This window comes from Chrysochloris asiatica, unplaced genomic scaffold, assembly GCF_000296735.1.
Source record: "Chrysochloris asiatica unplaced genomic scaffold, ChrAsi1.0 scaffold00095, whole genome shotgun sequence".
NCBI lineage: Eukaryota > Metazoa > Chordata > Mammalia > Afrosoricida > Chrysochloridae > Chrysochloris > Chrysochloris asiatica.
This window is the reverse complement of record NW_006408613.1, coordinates 4774732-4794236: the sequence shown is the minus strand read 5'-3', so window position 1 is coordinate 4794236 and position 19505 is coordinate 4774732. Positions and strand designations below refer to the sequence as shown.

Genomic DNA, 19505 nt, shown 5'->3' with positions numbered 1-19505 from the left:
TACAAATCTAGTTAGTAGCAGGTGACTGACACCCCTTTGCACCCCTGTAAGCGGTACAGGACTGTTAAAACAGTAAGAACAGAAGTTAAGAATATTTATCTGAACAGGCTAACCTCAGGATGCGTAGTGGTTACGAATCGGGCTGCGAACCTTAAGGTCAGCGGTTCGAAACTACCAGCCGCTCCGCGGGAGAAAGAAGAGGCTTTCTACTCCTGTAAAGATTTACACCCTCGGAAACCCTGTACAGGGTCACTATGGATCGGAACTGACTCGACGGCACTTAACAACAACAACAACCCCAGCAATTAAAAACATTTCCAGCTCTAAATAAATAAATAAATAAATAAATAAATAGATGAATAGATGAATAGGTGAACGAGTACTATCACCTTCAAATAACGATTTGAAGTTGCCGTCTGGTTTACTGTCATCCAGTCTTCAGCATCCTCTTCCTTATAATCCACAAAATACCCAGAAACGGGACTGCTGCCAGAATACCTTGGGGCTTTCCAGAGCATGACCAGGGATGTATCCCTGACCTCACAGAATGTCAAATCATAGGCCGGACCTGAAAAAAAAAAAAAAAATTTATTCTGTGCATGTACATACATACACACAAACACAGCAAATGGAGGCTCTGCCATGTTAAACCTAAACCCCTAGCTTTAGTGCATGCCTCATATCACAGACATCATGATTTAATCCTCATTAAATGTATATGCCACACTTTCTACAGAACTGTTGAAGAGGAGAGGCATTTAACATGATGTTGTGGAGTTGGGGAGTAAAGTCTACCATAATGTTTTTGTAGCTTTCAGTATTAGGTATCCAGATGAATATGTATATACTTAGAATAATTCATGAGTTCACATCGTTCACTAGGGACTAGCAAATATGCCTCACAAAGGGAAAATGTGTGAAGAAAAGGGAAAAGTATTCATGTTGCCAACCCACAAGACTGGAAACCTGTCAGTCATTAGACAAATCATTCAGATTTGTCTAAACCCTACCACCTGGTCAGGGTAAACATACCTGGTCCACTCTCAACATTAACCTCAGTTCTGTTTTCTTAAAATATCCAAAACCCCAAATCCAAATTAGCTTTGAGCATTTAAAGGAAAAGGTGCAGTAGTCTGGGTCCATCTTAATTAAACAGCACTCCCTCCTTTGAATATTACTGAACCTTTTCCCATTAAACCCTCAGAGGTGGTGGTGGTGGTGATGTGCCTTGAAGTTGGTTGCAACTTATAGCGACCCTGTACAGGGTTTCCGAGGCAGTAAATCTTTAAGGGAGCAGAAAGCCTCATCTTTCTCCCACAGAAGAGTTGGTAATTTCAAACTGCTCACTGTGAGATTAGTAGCCTGATTCATAACTGCTACGCTACCAGAGCTCCTTATGAAAAGTTTGGTGGTGGTTATGTGCCGTGGAGTTGGTTCCAAATTATAGCAACCCTGTACAGGGTTTCTGAGGCTGTAAATCTTTATGGGAGCAGAAAGCCTCATCTTTTTCCCATGGAACGGCTTTTTATTTCATTGATTTATGTAAGGGGCAAAAGTTGATTTCATTAAAAAAATAGCAAAAAAGAGAAAGAAAGCAATATCACCTAGCTACAAAATTCAAAGACAGTCTGAAGTTTGAGCTTTTCCAAATTCAACTCTTAGGTTCTTTTTAAAATGTGAACACATATATCACCCATGTCATTGAGTTCCTCGCTGATTTGAATGAAAGCAATATATGAGGGTTTATGAAAACAGTTGGAAAATGTAGAGTCCTAAATGAGTGCAGATCTATAACAGGTACACATTATAGAACTGGAGGCCTCAAGATCCCTGAATGGCCTGAGAGAAGAACAACTTTAGTTAATAGACAAATGGGGATCTGAATACCATACTGTCTCAACTTTGAGTCTAACCCAGACCAAATCCAGTGCCACTGAGCCAATTCGGACTCCTAGTGAGTCTAAAAGACACAGTAGAACTGCCCAAGAATGTTTCTATGGTTGTAAATGTTTACTGAAGCTGACTGTCTCATCTTTCTCCTGCAGAGTAGCTGGTAGTTCAAACCATGAATTTTTTTTAAAAGGTTTTTATTGTGGATTGAGTAAAAGTTTATAGGGTACATTATCAGTTTTACATTCAACAAATCATACAACTTGTTTCATTATAATGGTTATAATCCTTTCCATGTACCATCAGTTACCAGTGTTTCTCTCTATTCACTTTAGCTTTTAAAAAAAAACAAAACACTATGGCATATATAATAATTTACACCACCAAAGGGCAGATTTTGCAAGTCAGCCTCCTGACTGCCAGCTCTTAGTCCCTCACTTCCCATGCATCTAGAGTCCTCAACTGCAACCTCTCTCCATGTCCCCATCTCTGCCTTCATCTCTGGTGTCACTGCTTCTCTGGATAAGGTCTCGCATTTTGCTTGTGCTCTTCTTCCTTGATGATCCTAGGGTTCTTTGTTTCTGGACTCTAAGATTGACCACTCTCCTGTTTTTGATATGAAACTTCTACCTTTACAATTGTGAGAGTCTCAATTAGTCATGATAACAATTACTCATTATTGAATCAAAAGAATCTTATCCCTATCTCTTTGAACCAGACCCATCTAGACAAGATGAAAACTATTCAGTGGGGGCTCTTCGTTTCCTCACACACTATTAAACTAAGCTCCCCCGTGAAACCTGTAAGCCAGTCACTTCATGCCTTTATTATCCCCTTATTTTAGATAGCCAATGTCTAAGTTGCCCATCCCTATCTACCCTCTGTCCAGAGGAGATAGCATTGATTCTTGATGTGAAGACTCCTTCCTTCTCTGTTGGTATTTAGAATTACTACCTCCATGAGTATAGGTCAAGTTCATCAAATTGTAGCATTTTACCCTTGTTTCCTTTATCAAAATTAGTTTCGTTCTTCTTCTTCTTCTTTTTTTTTTAATCTTCCTCTAGTTGAGTTTTGATTATCAAGCCATCAAGGCTAGGTCAAATGGGTACTGTCTGCAACTTTGGGTGTTCTCATGTGCCTCCTCTCACTTCATATCAGCTGGATGCTTCACTTTCAGCTCTAGACCTCTGTGGCTATGTCCTTGTCCATAGGCTCAGATGTCCCCATGTCTTACCATATTTTGGACCAACCAACCCTTCTTCTTCTCTCACTCATCTCCAGGTCAACAGGAGTCTGTGGAACGTGGTTCAACTCAGCCCATTTCTTCATTGCTGGCTTTTCCCCTCTTCCACTCACCAGTATACCAACATGGGCACCAGCAAGCTTACATGCCTGCCCATGTGTTCTCTTTGAGTTTCAGTCTTAGAGAGGATTTAAACCATGAACTTTTGTTTAACAGAAGAGTATTTTAACAATGCACAACCAGGGCTCTGCACTTGGTCCTGTAGTTGTTGCTACGTGCCATTGAGTTGGTCCCAACTCATAGTGCCACACTGTATAATGGTTTCTGAGGAGCAGCTGGTGGGTTTGAACTATCAATCTTGTGGTTCAAAGACCAATGAAGATCCTACTGCATCACACCAGGAGTCCTAGATAACTATTGTTCCTTCTACCTAATAATACCTTTGTCTTCCTTCTCTGTTCCCTTCTCTATTCTCTCCTCTAGCTTACTTGTCTGTATACTGCCAAATTATTCTCTGAAGGCAGGACTATTGTCTGTCTTATTCACTATTAAACCCAAAACCTGGCACAGTGCAGTTATTCCACAATATATGTAAAATGTAGCTGTAAGAGGTTATTCATGACTGAATTGCAGAAATCAGGTTAATGCCATGGAAAAGCTACACCTTTGGTTAGCCCCCTGTGATGTTCCACTAAACAAGTCTCCTACCTGGCTCTGGCATGGTCCAAGCTTCACACTTGAAGTGTTCACTGGGGTCTGAAGGTTGTCCTATCCCAGCCAAGTTGGTTGCAGAAATTTTGAATTCATATAATGAACCTTCTGTCAAATCATTCACCTATTTTTAAAAAAAATTTTAATTAATACATGAAATAAAAGATGCATAACAGCAATTCAAGGGATGGAGTATTTATGACTGATTTATAAATGAAATATGATCTCATCATTATATTAGACCAAATAACTTAAAGAAGATTATTTGTGTGTTTATTATAGTGCAGTCATTATGGGGTATAACTGTAGGATAAGACTGGACTTTAAACCACAAGGTTGACAACTCCAACCCACCAGCAGACCTTATATTTGCATTTTATCTAATCCATTCCATATAGTTCACATATGAGGATGGCATGGTGATTTCCTTTTGGTAAATAATGAAACTGAGGTTCAGAGAGATGAAATCCATAAAGATCAAATGGAAAAGTAAAGATGTGAATTGCGTGTAGTCTAAAGCCCGTATTCTTCTTCCGGAGCAGATCACCTACAACCTTCAGATTAGTGGAATGGAGCCCTTGGACTGGAGATGGCCAAACCTCCTTTCTAGTCCTGCAGTTTAGCTATATAACAGTGGAGAAATCTATCAACTTCCCTCACCACAGTTCCCTAGTCTGTAAAATAAACATGCTTGGTAGATTTCAGAGGTTTCTTAGATTTCTAAAATCTATGCTGAACATTCATACGTTATTGTTGTTATGTGCCGTGGAGTCAGTTCCGACTCATAGCGACCCTGTACAGGTTTTCCAAGGCTATAAATCTTTACTGGAGCAGAAAGCTTTATATTTCTCCCGCGGAACATCTGGTAGTTTCGAACTGCTGACCTTATGGTTCGCAGCCCAATCTGTAACCACTACGCTACCAGAGTTCCTTGAACAGCCATATTAGGGAACTTCAAATACACACTGCCTGGGTTGTAATACAGAAAACAAAGGGAAAGACTTTTGATCAAAATTGCTAGTCTTGACTCAGAGGAGGAATGTTGTTACTGTAAAGTTCAGTCAGTTCTGACCCATAGTGACCCTGTATAGGGTTTCTGAGGAGCAGCTGGTGAGCTTGAACTGCCTACCTTGTGGTTCAAACTGACTTTGCAGTCTGGTACATTAACCCACAGTGCCACACAAGAGGGTTATATCGAGACAATATAACAAAAGTTATATCGAGACAATGAGATGGGCTGACACAGTGCCAATAATAATGGGCCCCAACTTAACAACAATGGTAAGGATGGTGCAGGACCGGGCAGAGTTTTATTTGGCTGTATATAGGCTCAGTGTAAGTTGGAACTGACTTAATGGCACACAAAAAACACTATTATATTATACCATGAAGTAGAATTCTCTGTAAGAAACAAAATGACCTTCTAAGCGTCTTTCCCTAAAAAGCATCTCATTTTACTACTGAAGCAATTCATACAAAATAATGCTGTCATTGTTAAGTGCTGTCAAGTCGCTTCCAATTCATAGCAGCCCTTTATAGGGTTTCCAAGGAGCAGCTGGTGAGTTTGAACCACCGACCGTGTGGTTCAAATAACCTTGAGACCCAGTGCTTATCCTACAGTGCACAGCAGGACTCAAAATATAACTATATCCCACCTGAATTTTAACGCCATCTCTAGAACAGATTTGACACAGAGAACACTAATGATCAAAGAACAAAGGAGTTGTGGGATGACATCTAGAATAGGTTGTAGCATGAATGAAGAGGGGGGAATCATTAAACAGACAAGACAAAAAGAAAAAGTACAAATGATGTCACAAGAGACTGAAACTTTTGAACAAAGAGTAACTGAGGAAAATAGAAGAAATGAAAAAGTAAAAGAGCTGAAAGGGCAAAACAGAAGTCAAATATTACTATAAAATGTATGAAAATTTGGGGTCAGAAAATCAAAAGGGAAGAACATGCTCAGCATTTCTCAAACTGAAAGAACTGAAGAAAACATTCAAGCCTCAACATGCAATACTGAATGGTTCTGGTAACGTAGTGGTTACGACTCAGGCTGCAAAGCACATAGTCAGCAGTTCAAAACCACCAGCTGTTCCATGGGAGAAAGATGAGGCGTTCTGCTCCCGTAAAGATTTACAGACTCAGAAACCCTGTACAGAGTCACTATGAGTCGGAACTGACTCCACGGCACACAGCCACCACCATAGGCAAAATATTGAATGAACGCGTGAAACATCAAAAACACTAGAAGGAATAGTCTCTGTACTAAAAAGAACTGGTCAATGTTCAACCATTCAGACAGCAGCATATGATCAAGAACTGATGGTACTGAATGAAGCAGGACAAACTGTACTGGAGACATTAGCCAAAAATAAGGCCGCAGTAATAGAATACCAATTGAAATGTTTCGGCAAACTGATGCAGTGCTGGAAACACTCACTAGTCTCTGCCAAGGAATATGGAAGAGAGATACCTGATTAACCACTGGAAAGGATCCATATTTCTGCCCGTTCCAAAGAAAGATGATGCAAAAGAATGCAGAAATTATTGAACAGTAGCATTAAAATCACACGCAAGCAAAATTTTGCTGAAGATATTTTTTTTTTAAAAATTAAAAATAACTGTTGAAGCATCACATCAGATGCAAGCTGTCAGAAATGCAAGCCAGATTCAGAAGAGAACATGGAATGAGGAATGTCACTGCTGCCACCAGATGACTCTTGGTTGAAAACAGCAAATATCAGAAAGACGTTTACTTGTACTTTATTTTCTATTGAAAGGCATTCGACTGTGTGTATTGTAACAAACCACAGATAACATTGCAAAAAAATGGAAATTCCAGAATAGTTAACTGTGTTCATGCAGAACTTGTACATAGACTAGTGTTGGAACTGACCAGAAGGGTATTGAGGATTTAAAATCAGGAAAGGTGTGTGTCAAGGTTGTATCCTTGCACCATTTTTATTTAATCTGTATTCTAAGCAAATAATCCAAGAAGCTGGACTATATAAAGAAGACTTTGGGATTGGAATTGGAGTAATGTTCACTAACAACTTGCAATATTCAGATGCCACAGCCTTGCTTGCCGAAAGCACAGAGGACTTGAAGCATTTGCTGAGGATGATAAAAGAGTTCAGCCTTCAGTATGGATTCAACGTAAAGAAAACAAAAATCATGTCAATGCAACCAATAAAGAACAACATGGAAAACATAAAAAAGATTGAAGTTGTCAAGAATTTTATTTTACTTGGATCCACAATCAATAGTTATGAAAGGAGCAGTCAAGAAATCAAACAACATATTGCACTGTGCAAATCTGCTTGCAAGACCACTTTAAAGTACCAGAGATTAAAGATGTCAGCTTGAGGACTAAGGTGCACTTGACCCAAGCCATGGTATTTTCTATTACCTCATATGCATGTGAAGACTGGGCAACGAATAAGGAAGATGGTACAGGAATCGATGCACTTGAAATATGGTGTTGGAGAAGAATGCTGAAAATACTGTGAGAAGAACAAACAAATCTGTGTTGGAAGAAGTACAGCCGGAACGCTCCTTAGAAACAAGCATAGAGAGACTACATCTTACATACATGGACATGTCATCAGGAGGGACCAATCCCTGAAAAAGGACACCATGCTTGGTAAAACAGAAAGACGTTCATCAAAAATAGAAACACTCCCAATGAAATTAATTGACACTGTAGTTGCAACAATGGGCTCAAGCATAGCACTGTTTCATTCTGTTGTGCATGGGATTGGCTATGAGTCAGAAACAACTCCATGGCACCTAATAACAACAAATGAAACATTTGTCCCAACATATAAAAACACATAGGCAAAAACAAATAAATACAAACCAACCGTAAAGATCCTCTCTTTAACAGGCGAAGAAGTGACCTCATGCCAATTTTTATGATGTGCTTCACGCTTATCTATGTAATAACCAAGGATTTCTGCACCTCCGCTGAATTTAGGCACCTTCCAACCAAGAGTCATAGACTGTCCATCACAGTTCAGCAGTGTAATTCCATAAGGATGAGATGGGGCACCTATAAATTTAAAACACACACACACATGCAAAAACAAAAAACAAAAACAAAAACAAAACATGAAATTTATCCAGAATCTCAGTTAATATCCTTATCCCACCACAGAGACAAGTTCAGCCTTAAGAGAGTCAACTGGGAAATAACCTGAATACTTGTTGTGCCTTTTAGCTTTTTCTTGGCCTATTTTTCTTACCACCTTTACTTTTAAATTATCTTTTATAAAGAATATGTTGGGTTTTATTAAAAAGATTTTCTATTTCTAAATACATCTGTTTAATATTCTAATTCTATGAGTGCACTGAGTTATCTGAGGGGACTTTAAAAAGTTTGCAGAAAAAAGTTCCATTATCTTTCCATTCTATTTTTCCACAAACTTTTTGAAGTCCCTTTCATATATACCCTGTCTGGTTGTTTGAAACAACAAAAAATTCCCTGCTGAGAGAAAACTTTGAGAAGGACTTTTTCTTGTTTGCAACAAGGTTATTTATCTGATGATACAGTGATAAATATTATTAGACTAGTAAAATTTAATTTCCTACATATTTATACCAAAGCCTACTACCATTGAATCAATTTTGACTCATAGTGACTCTATAGAGCAACATAGAACTGCTCCATAGGGTTCCTGAAACTTTACAGTAGCAGATATCTCATCTTTCTTCCTCAAAGAGGTTGGTGGTTTTAAACTGCCAAACTTGCTGTTAGCAGTCCAATGTTATAAATGTTGTTGTTGTTGAGCAACACCAAGTGGGTTCTGAACCACAGCAACCCTGCATAGGGTTTCTGAGGAGCATCTGGTGGGTTTGAACTGCTGACCTTGTGGTTTGAAGTCCAGCACTTATCCAACAGTGCCACACCAGGATTCCAATGTCATGTATAGAAAGTTCAAATCAATTTAAATGAGTATGAACTCATATTTCTCCTTTTTAAGCACTATTTGGAAAATAAGCAATCTTTCTCTAATAGGTTGAGAAGTTTGTGTCTTGTCTTTTCCCCTGACTGAATCACCTAAAAATGGTCTTCCTCTGTTACTGAGATAAATGGGAGTTAGAAAATGAGCTATTTTTGTTATGCAATAAAAGTTTAAATGATTGACATTTACTTAGTAAGAATGGCTTTGAAAGGTAAAAGTCCCTTTAGAGAATAAAATGAGAAGAGATTCAAATAATGACTTTAAAATAAAAGAGTAATTGCCTTTTGGTTACTGTGCCCACTTACATATTATCAGATTTGACGTTCCTTGATGATTCTGGTAACAATATTGTTCAAAGAGAAATCTTAATTTCTGAAAATGTTTACAAATTTAGTTGGGGACCAAAAAATGTTAAAGCCCAAAAGATCTTTCCTAGAAGTGAAATTATATTAGTCTACTTTCAAACGTACAATGTGTGGCATTTGTGTTTCAAAAGGTTCCAGAGTATGTTTTTCAAATGTGAAAAGTTTAATGCTGAAGAACAAGAGCAGCAATGACAAACTATGGAACTTCATAGATCAATGCTTCTGCATAACATCATTGAGATTTAAGACCTGAATTGTTCAATTTGATCAAATTACTATGTACAAAGCCACAAGTTACAAATATATTTGACATTCAATAAAGAATTCGTTTATTGAAATGTCTTGAAATGAGCACAACTTAAAAGATCATTAATGTTGTTCTATTGTAGTATGCATTTTGAAAAGATAACTTCATACCCTATAACATATATTTTAATGTGGGTACAGGTGTTTGGAAACAAATGTGACCTCTAATAATATTTTGAGTCTTTAATTTGCATTTTATTAGCCTATTATCATTTCTCCCTCTCACACTGGCATTTCCAATTGATGAGAGGTTTCAATAGAATTGCATGTTCTCTGTTCAACAATTTACATCGACTTTTTTCCTCTGGTAATATTCCAAATGGCATCATAAATGTTTATTCATGCAGAAATTAAAATGTACTGGAGAACTAAAAATCAGAGCTGAATAGCCTATGGATTACTTACAGAGGGCAGCCTGGACTTTTATGGTGTCAGACTCTTGTGAATTTTCACTCGTCCCAACAGCATTAACAGCTTTAACTCGGAAGATGTATTGCTCACCAGTAGTTAAACCATGCACAACAAACCTGAGGAAAACATGAATCAGGGTCATGGTTTCAATTTGCAATTTTTCACTCCTCCCACAGCAGAAGTAGAAATCATTTTAAAGACTTTGTTTAAAAAAATTTCACTGAGACCAAAACAAACTTTAAGAGTACATTACGTATGCTTGCCACACATTCATTTTCTTTTTTCAATTTTACATAGTTAATTCAAATCAGTATTATAGGACCAAATTGTAAGATAGCAACACCCAGTTATAACAAGAATTGAAGCAAGCTCAACTACTAGATGTGGGTTACGAGTTGCTGGATGAGAGCTTGTAAGCATAGAAGCAAACCTTTCATGAATCCTAAGTAATCTTGTCAGAGTTACTTCCTATGTGATTCCCACTTATTTGTACATTTTATATATTTTATTGATTTAAAAGTCTATTATAAAATAGTATTCAACTACTTACGTAAAATAACCCTATATGTGTTGGGTGTTGTGTGTGTGTGTGTGTGTGTGTTTTACTGTCCTGGTGTGGCAATGTATGTTAAGCACTGGATTGCTAATCTCAGTGTTGGGAGTTCAAACCTACCAGTCATTCCTTGGAACCCTATAAAGAGTCTCTATGAGCTAAAACCAACTCAGTGGCACTTAACAACAACAGCAAGGGCTGAAATTTTGACGTCAGATATACAGGATGGGCTTGAATACTGGCTTTGACAAATTTTAATTCATTAATCAAGTTCTCTGGGAGTGAGCTGGTTTTGTAGGTGAAGCACTGAACTGTGAACCTTCTTCTTGTATGATGTTCTTAATGTTATCCCACAAGTTTTCGGGTCTTTGGTTATTAGAGTCTAATGCATCGAATCTGTTTTTGAGATGATCTCTAAATTCAAGTGGGATATTTTTAAGGTCATTATTTGGCCTATCATGAACTTTTCTTCTGCTTCAGCCTGAACTTTCATATGAGCAATTGATGTATAGTCTGTTCCATAGTCTTCCCCTGGCCTTGTTTTGGATGATATGGAGCTTTTCCACTGTTTCTTTCCACAGACATATCAATCTGATTTTTGTGTATTCCATCTAGTGAGATCCATATATATATAGTCATTTTATGTTGTTTTAAAAAGGTATTTGCAATGAAGATATTGGTCTTGCAAAATTCTGTCATTCAAACTCCAGCATCATTTCTATCATATTTTCCAACTACTGATCCTTCCTCTTTGTTTCCTACCTGGTAATTGCATTCTAATTGCCAGTAATTATCAGTACACCTTGGTTGCATATATGATTGATTTCAGATTGAAGAAGTTGGTATAATTCTTCAATTTCATCATCACTGCCTTTAGCTGTTGTTGTGCAAATTTGAATAATAGTTACATTAACTGATCTTCCTTGTAGGTGTAAGGATGTTATCCTATCACAGGTAGCATTGTACTTCAAGATAGATGTTGAAATGTTCTTTTTGATGATGAATGCAATGCCATTCCTCTTCAATATGTCATTCCCAGGGTAGTAAACTATATGATTGTCAGATTCAAAATGACCAATACCAGTCCATTTCAACTCATCAATGCCTATTATGTAGACACTTATGTGTTCCATTTCTTTTTTGATAATTTCCAATTTTCCTAGATTTATACTTTTTAAATTCCATGTTCTAATTATTAATGGGTGTTACAGTCTTGGAAAACCTGTTCAGGGTCACTCTGAGATGGAACCAACTCAATAGCACTTAATAAAAATAACTAAATTCTTTAATTTCTGTAAGATCTTATTTTTCCATTGGTAAAATGGACCTAATACCTATCTCACAGTATTTTGTGCATATTAAATGGGAAACTTAGCAGAGTACTTGGCAGAGTTGCTCATATATGGTAGTAAGTATTCAGTTGGACTCTACTAGTGAACCTCAAATGAGCTACAAGTGAGCTATGGTCATGGCTCCCTTCAGCCCTTGGTGCAAAAATTTCTCAGGACCAATTCACTCTGGCTACAAGTCACCCCATTCATGTGCTCCAATGTTCTATAAAATCATTATAATTTTCTATAATAAGCAATTATTACTTATCTTTTTATTCAATGAATATTTACTAACCATCTATAAAATTCTATAATAGAATAATAGTTTTAATTTTTTTCTGATATATCTTTATTTATATTGACCATTGACTGGAAAATAGTACCCAATCATCATCTCCCTCAAATACATTTTCCTTTCCAGACACAGCCTTTTTCCAATTTACTTAAAAAAAAACAAAAAGATTTAAAAAAGAAAAATAGCTGAGCAATAATTGACAACTTATCCACAAATGGTGATTCTGACATCTGCCCATATTTTCCTAAGAAGCATATCATAGAGAAAGCTTAATAAATTCAGACAATCCCTGAAACAGTAGCAAATCAATTCCAAAAGTAGAACTGTTCACTTTCTATAGCAAAGGCAACCAATATCTTTCTTGCACTTCTCCCTTGGAGGGAAAAGTGTGGCCTTACTTGTTCTGCCTCAATTGGAGGACTGGAGAATAGAACTGTCAGTTATCCGAACAAAGCAATTTTTAAAGTTTGAAAAATCAATAAAAAAAATAATAAAAGTACTACATCCATATTATAGGTGCTATTCTAACTCTCTTATTCAAAAATAAGCTTTAAATGCTAATTATGTCAGGAAAACCAAAGTTCTGGAGCTGTTCATAAATAGACAAATTGTTTCAGTCAAATGTTTAATAACTAGTTCATCAAAACACATCAAATTTAAGGTGTCATAACTTTTAAATTATGAATTATATTATGTGTGAATAAGAAAGCAAACTCTTTTTTATAGACAGAAATGGCACTGATATTTTCCTACCATTCTTGTATACTACTGTGAGTACTATGTGGTTCATATTTGGTTTTATTTCCTATTAAAAAAGAAACCTAGATTAATTCAATGTATGATTTCTAGACCCCAGAAGGCATTCATACTTGAGCCTGTAATTTACCTGTTATAACCAATAGGCTTATGATTGCACGGTTCCCAGTTGTTGGTTCCTGCCACACAGCAGTCTACATAGTAACCCAATAGATCCTCTTCATGTTTTGGCTTGTCCCATTGTACCATGACTGATGTTTTAGTATTTCTTGAGGCAAGTACCCGACCAGGAGCAGAAGGGACAGCTTTGCAGAAAAGATGAAAAGGTTTCATAGATTTAATAAGTAGTATATGCCAGAAAGATTGAATGATTTATTATATATTATGACATATTAAGTCACTAGCAAAATAAACTTAAAATTTTTGTTCAGTTCACTATATCAGTGTTGTGAAAGATGTACCAGAGATCTCTAAACCCATTATTCCACTGTAAATAATGGTAAAAACCAGTTATATTGCTTTGAATGAAATTTGGACAAAAGGAAAATGAATAAGGAAATCAACAGTGGGCTAACAACATGAGAGAGGAGAAACAGGAGTTGCTAAACTTTCACTTTCTCCCTCCTTCCAATTCTCAATTCAACCCTGACTCAAAAAAAAAAAACATATATATTACAACCATAATTTAACCAGATATTCTAGTGCATAAACATTTGGCTAACTGGGTAATAACTTTTTTGGACTATAAATAACTAATTTAAAAAAAAATAAAGCATATATCTCTAAGATTCCTCAGAATAAGAAAGGGAATTTAAAATCAAATCATGATTTGACTATCAAAGCTTCTTATCTAAAGCTTCACCTCACTAGTAAACCTCAAATGAGCTACAAGTTAGCTGTGGTCATGACTCCCTTCAGCCCATGGTGCAGAACATTTCTTAGGACCAACTCACTCTGGCCATAAGTCATCCCATTCATGTGCCCCCATGTACCATATAATTATTATCATTTCCTATATATACCATAGATGGACAATGGTAGGAACACTTACTGAAAGACAACAAAGTCTCTTGAAACCTTAGTTCTGTGTTCCTGCAGTACTTATCTCTGGATGTGAGTTCTTATTGATGAGAACTTGGGTGAAGAATGGTAAGAATCTAAGCAGAATCAGACTGAAGCACAAGTATGACCTGGTGGTAGTTTTATGACTGAAATCCTAAAATGAAGCCTACAAATATTATGCATCTATCCTGATATCTTTCTCATCAAAATATGTAAGGAAGAAGGGAGAGAGATATTTAGTTATTCAAAATTAGAATTCCTAGTAACTATCTCTATCACAATGGCTTAAAACTATTTTAAGGCTTCTTGTTATTGCTACGAGAAATTCCTAAGTGAATTTCAGTACAGAATCTCTATAATTAGTGTTTGAAATCTATAGAAAGAGAGGATGTTCAAGCCATGTGGACAATAAACTCTAGGGCATTTAGAGTTAGAAATTTTTTTTAAAGTGACTATGTGGCACTGCAGGTTAATGTGATGAACCGCAAAGTCAGTTTGAACTGCAGAGTCTGCAGTTCACGCTCACCACCCACTCCTCAAAAACCCTACACTAGGTTGCGATGAGTCAGAACAAACTAGACAATACTTAGCAACAACAATTGCCTAAAAATATTTTTATCTCATTTATTGGTTTCGCTGACTAAAGGATCGGTTGTTAACCGAAAGGTCAATGACTCAAACCCACCAGTCACAATACAGAAAAAAGATAGGGTAATCTGTTTCCTTAAAGAGTATAGTCTAAGAAATCCTATGGGGCAGTTCTACTTTTTTTATAAAGCTTCTATGAATCAGAATTTATTTGACATGACAACAAGATTGCTTCCATAAAAAGAAGATAGAACTTTGAAGAAATCACCAAAGCATGGCACAGAACACTTAATTTCATATAAAATACAATTTTAAAGCAACATGAATTTTTACTTTTACACAATATTAACATTGTACTCCCCGAAACTGCTTACCAATTGTGTCCTGTGCTTGAATGGGCGGAGTGATTTCTGAGGGGTCACTCAGGCCATTCTTATTTGCAGACAAAACTCGAAACACATAAGGCTTCCCTTCAGCAAGATCAAACACTGCATACCGAGGCGATCTCACAGCTGCCTGGGCATTGACTCGCTGCCAGCTCCCACTCCCAACCAGGGACTACAAAGAGAAATACAATTTACAATTTTAAAATAATTTAGCACTCTCTAAATGTGTATTGAGGGAAATACTCCATTTTAGCTAATCAAGTTATATCTTAGCTATGTTCATGGTACCTCAGGAGTGTGGTGGCGCCATAGGATAAGTACTGGATTGCAAACCACAAGTTCCACAGCCACTCCAGGGGAGAAAGATAAGGCTTTCTGCTCCTGGGAAGATTTAAAGCTTTTGAAACCTTATACAGGTAGCTGTGAGTCAGAACAATTAGATGGCACTTAACAACAATGGTACCCGGGGGTGGCACAACTGGTTAAGAACTTAGCCACTAACCAAAAGGTTGGTAATTTGAATCACAACCATTAAAAATCCTAAGGAGGACAGTTCTCTTCTGACATACACACAGGAGGTCATCATGAGTTACAGTTGATTCCAGGACAACTGTTTGCTTTGTTGTCATTTTATGGTGTCCTGCACAAATTGAGAAATCAACTAATACTTTTAAGTGATAAAGAGTGAAGTCAGTTTAGTAGATATAGAATTACACAAAGCAAAAAATGTTCACATTGAAGTGAATAATAAGCTCCAAAAAATTTAAGGGAATCAATCCATAGGTTATAGTTTTAGTAAAATAGAATGAACTGTAAATAATTGAAGGTTAAATTTCATGAATATTTATAAAATTCTGTCACAACTAAACTATTTACATTCCAGTTTCAATTTTGTACTCTACTGAAGTTGTTGTTTATAATAAAGTGACAGCAATCTAAATATTTCAGCAATAGGGTAAGATATACAAATATGGTACATGTATATATTAAAATAACATGCAGCCTTTTAAAGAGCTATAATCAGATGAGAAGAATTATGCCATTTTTACTGTCCATTTTTTAAAATGTAGTGAAGAATCTGAATTATATATACTTTAAGTTCATTAAAAACTCTATAGAGAAACAATTCTAAACATACATGTTCCAGATGTTATAGCATTGATTTTATATGATGAAAATATTTATTTTATTTCAATCTATGTAAGTTCTCTGTATTTTCCAAATTTTATACTGCCTATGTACTTTTTTTTGCCATTTACAATAACTTTAAAATTTTTAAATATTTATTTTTCCTGTAAAGATAAAAACAAAAATTTTTAATGTATTTCTTAAGAAGTCAAATTTGGATATACATTGACCTTGCCAAAAAAGCTGTTAGTGAGAGTTCTTAAAACACTAAAATAACAACACAGGCTTCTAGGAACTAGATTCACATTTAAAGACACTTTCTCTCTTTTTAACAAAAGTGAAAAATCACTTTGTTGGAACTGAAACAAGTTTTTATCGAGGAGATTCCCCTTGATGTCCTTATGAGCCTGCTCCCCTGTTCACTACTGTGACCTCTGTAGTGTTAGACCATGTGGTGGGTGGTGTCTGGGGAGATGGCAGAAGGGAGAGTAGGAGCAACAGAGAATATGAAAGCTTACTCTGCAGTTAGATGAGCTCCACCAGAGAAAAACCAAACTAAACCCATTGTAGTCAGTTCTGACCCATAGCAACTGCTTACATTATAGAACGAAACTGCTCCATGGGGGATTCTTAGCTGTAATGCTGTAGAATATGCATTGGACTGCTCACCATAAGATAAGTGGTTCAAACACACCACAAGTGACTCCTCAGAACCCTTACATGGGGTCATAATTAGCCAGAACCAAATCAATGGCACACAACAACAACAATCTGAATAGAAAGAGTTCACCTGATCCTTCTTAGAAGGTGTTTCTGGGTAAATTGAAAGCACCTACCTTTAAACCCAGCACTTAAATATCTGTGTCACCCAGGGACTGAAAAAAAGAACCTTCAAATTAGAAGAAAGGAGCAAGAGAAAAGGAAAACAAAACAAGACATTGACATCAAAAAGCCAAAGAAGACGTTTAGAGCCAAAGTTAAAGAACCAATTGTATATATTTTAAAAAGGAACTAGAGGATGGTGTGTGTTGGGGTCCTGGCATGATACTGTAGGATAAGCACTGAACTGCAAACTGCAAGGTCAACACTTCAAACTTACCAGCTAGTCCTCAGAAACCCTACACAGGTTTGCTATGAATCAGAACCAACACAACGGTACTTAACAACAATTAGATGATGGTGGATAGAATATGACAATGCCTTCAATGGAGAAAACTATCTGCAAATACTATGGGATCATATGAATATGAGATATTACTGTCCTAATTACCAACAAAACACTAAGTGGAAATAATTTGTCATTGATTTAAATTTATAAACCTCAGAATATAAAAAAATATCCAATATGACATACACAAGTCTGGACAGAATAAAAGAACACTTGACTACCATTAAAATTATAATTAAAAATGCACAATTTATGTAGCAAAATTCATGCTTAAAACTATATGCTATTCACCAAGGAAGACATTCAGACAGCCAACAAACATATGAAGAAATGTTCACAATTATTAGCCATTGTTGTTGTTGTTGTTAAGTGCCGCCAAGTCGATTCTGACACATAGTGACCCTGTGTAGGGTTTCCAAGGAGCAGCTGGTGAGCTTGAACAACCAACATTGATTTCAAAGAACTTTTCAATCCACAGCACTGCACCAGGACTCCATTGTTGTTGTTACGTGCCGTCGAGTCAGTTCCGACCCATAGCGACCCTGTACAGGGTTTCCGAGGGTGTAAATCTGTACGGGAGTAGACAGCCTCATCTTTCTCCCGCGGAGCGGCTGGTAGTTTCGAACCGCTGACCTTAAGGTTCGCAGCCTGATTCGTAACCACTACGCTACCAGAGCTCCTAGGACTCCATTAGAGAGATGCAAATCAAAACAATGAGATATCATCTCACACCAGCTATAATGGTGAAGCTCAAAAAAGTAGAGGACAATAAATTCTGGAAAGGATGTGGAGCGGCTGGGACCCTCCTACATTGCAAAACAGTCTAGCCACTATGGAAAACAATATGGTGCTTCCACAGAAAGTGGGAAATAGAAATACATTATGATCCAGAAATTCCTCTACTTGGTATTTAGTCATAAGAAATATGAGCCATAACATTAGTAGATATATGCACACCAATGTTCATAGCAGCACTATTCATGACAGAAAAAAGATGGAGTCAGCCTAAGTGCCCATCAATGCCCATAAATAAGCTTTGGTACATCCACACAATGGACTATTGTGCTACCTTGAAGAATACAAGGAAGCTATAAGCCTCCACATAACATGGATGGACCTTGAGGACATTATGCTGAGTGAAATTAGTCAGAAACAAAAGGTGAAATACTGTATAAGACCATTATTATAAAAGCTTAAGAAAAAATACCAACACCAGAGGGGAAATTTTTCTTTGTTAGTTACAGGGGTGGGGGGTTGGGGGGGTGGAGGGAGAAACAAAGAAAGGAAGGGGACAGTAGAAGATAGTAGAGCACAGGGTAAGAGCTACATAGACACACGATAGGGTGTTGGGGGTGCACTACACAAGAAGGGGGAGGGGAATGGAAGAACAAGGTAGATAAGTGAACATTTAGGCAGGTTTGCATGGGTTAAATGGGACAAAGGTAAATAGAGATGTAGACTCATCCTTAGAACAACAGGGCTTTGTGATACAGAGATTGAAGCATAGTCTGAATGGGTAAAGAGGGGAAATAATGTTAAGAGGCATGACTGTCTTATGAACCTTCGTTTCTGTTGCCTACTATTGTAAATAGACATTTCATGGGGAGAGAAAGGAATAGCTGGAACCATGATTATAGAAAACTTATAAGCCTGTCTTCAGCCTATAACTGATTGGAATACCTAAAAGGGGTGCTAGAACTTGCCCAGTGAAAGAGGCTTCTTGCAGAGCCTTTGTAGTGTATAAGACCTTAGGTGGAATTCTGATCCCCATCCAGAATCTTCTGAGGTGGGAAATTTCTACTTTAAAAGACAAGCAGACCAGCCTGGAGAAGCTACAGGAACAGAAGATACTTCTTGAAAGAAAGGCCAGCAGGAAAAATCGAAAATGAAAAAGACAGTCTGATTGACTACCGCAAGAACAAGCAAGTTATCCACCAGGGAGCCATCAAGACAAGCAATCAAATCCCTTCAGGGAAAACCCCTTTCCAAGACTGAAACTCAAAGGGAATACACAAGCAGGCATGTAATATTGCTGGCAACCACGTTGGTCTACTGATGAGTGGAAGAGGGGGGTAAGCAGCAATGAAGATGTGGGCTGAGTCCAACCACATTACATAGAGTCCTATCGACCTGGAATATGGTGAGACCTGGTTGGCCAGCAGTGTGATGAGACCTGGGGACTCCTGAGGCCATGACAAGGACATAGCCACAGAGGGCTAGAGTAGAGAGTGAAGTGTCCAACTGATATAAAGTGAGGGGCAATGCACAAGAACTCCCATCCCCCATAATTGCAGACAGTACCCATTTGACCTAGCTTCAATGGCTGGATGATGAGAACTTGA

At 37.2% G+C, this 19505-nt stretch overlaps 1 protein-coding gene across 1 annotated transcript in view; it reads right to left on the bottom strand.

Moving 5' to 3' along the window:
* Positions 1-19505, bottom strand: part of MYOM2 (myomesin 2) — a 152924-nt gene that overhangs the window by 77230 nt on the left and 56189 nt on the right. Inside the window, exons 15-20 of the mRNA XM_006866724.1 lie at positions 14856-15039; positions 12962-13136; positions 9891-10012; positions 7714-7901; positions 3842-3968; positions 390-568 (exon numbers count right to left, since the gene is read on the bottom strand). Of these exons, the coding sequence (XP_006866786.1) occupies positions 390-568; positions 3842-3968; positions 7714-7901; positions 9891-10012; positions 12962-13136; positions 14856-15039 (975 nt within the window). The remainder of the gene's footprint in view (positions 1-389; positions 569-3841; positions 3969-7713; positions 7902-9890; positions 10013-12961; positions 13137-14855; positions 15040-19505) is intronic.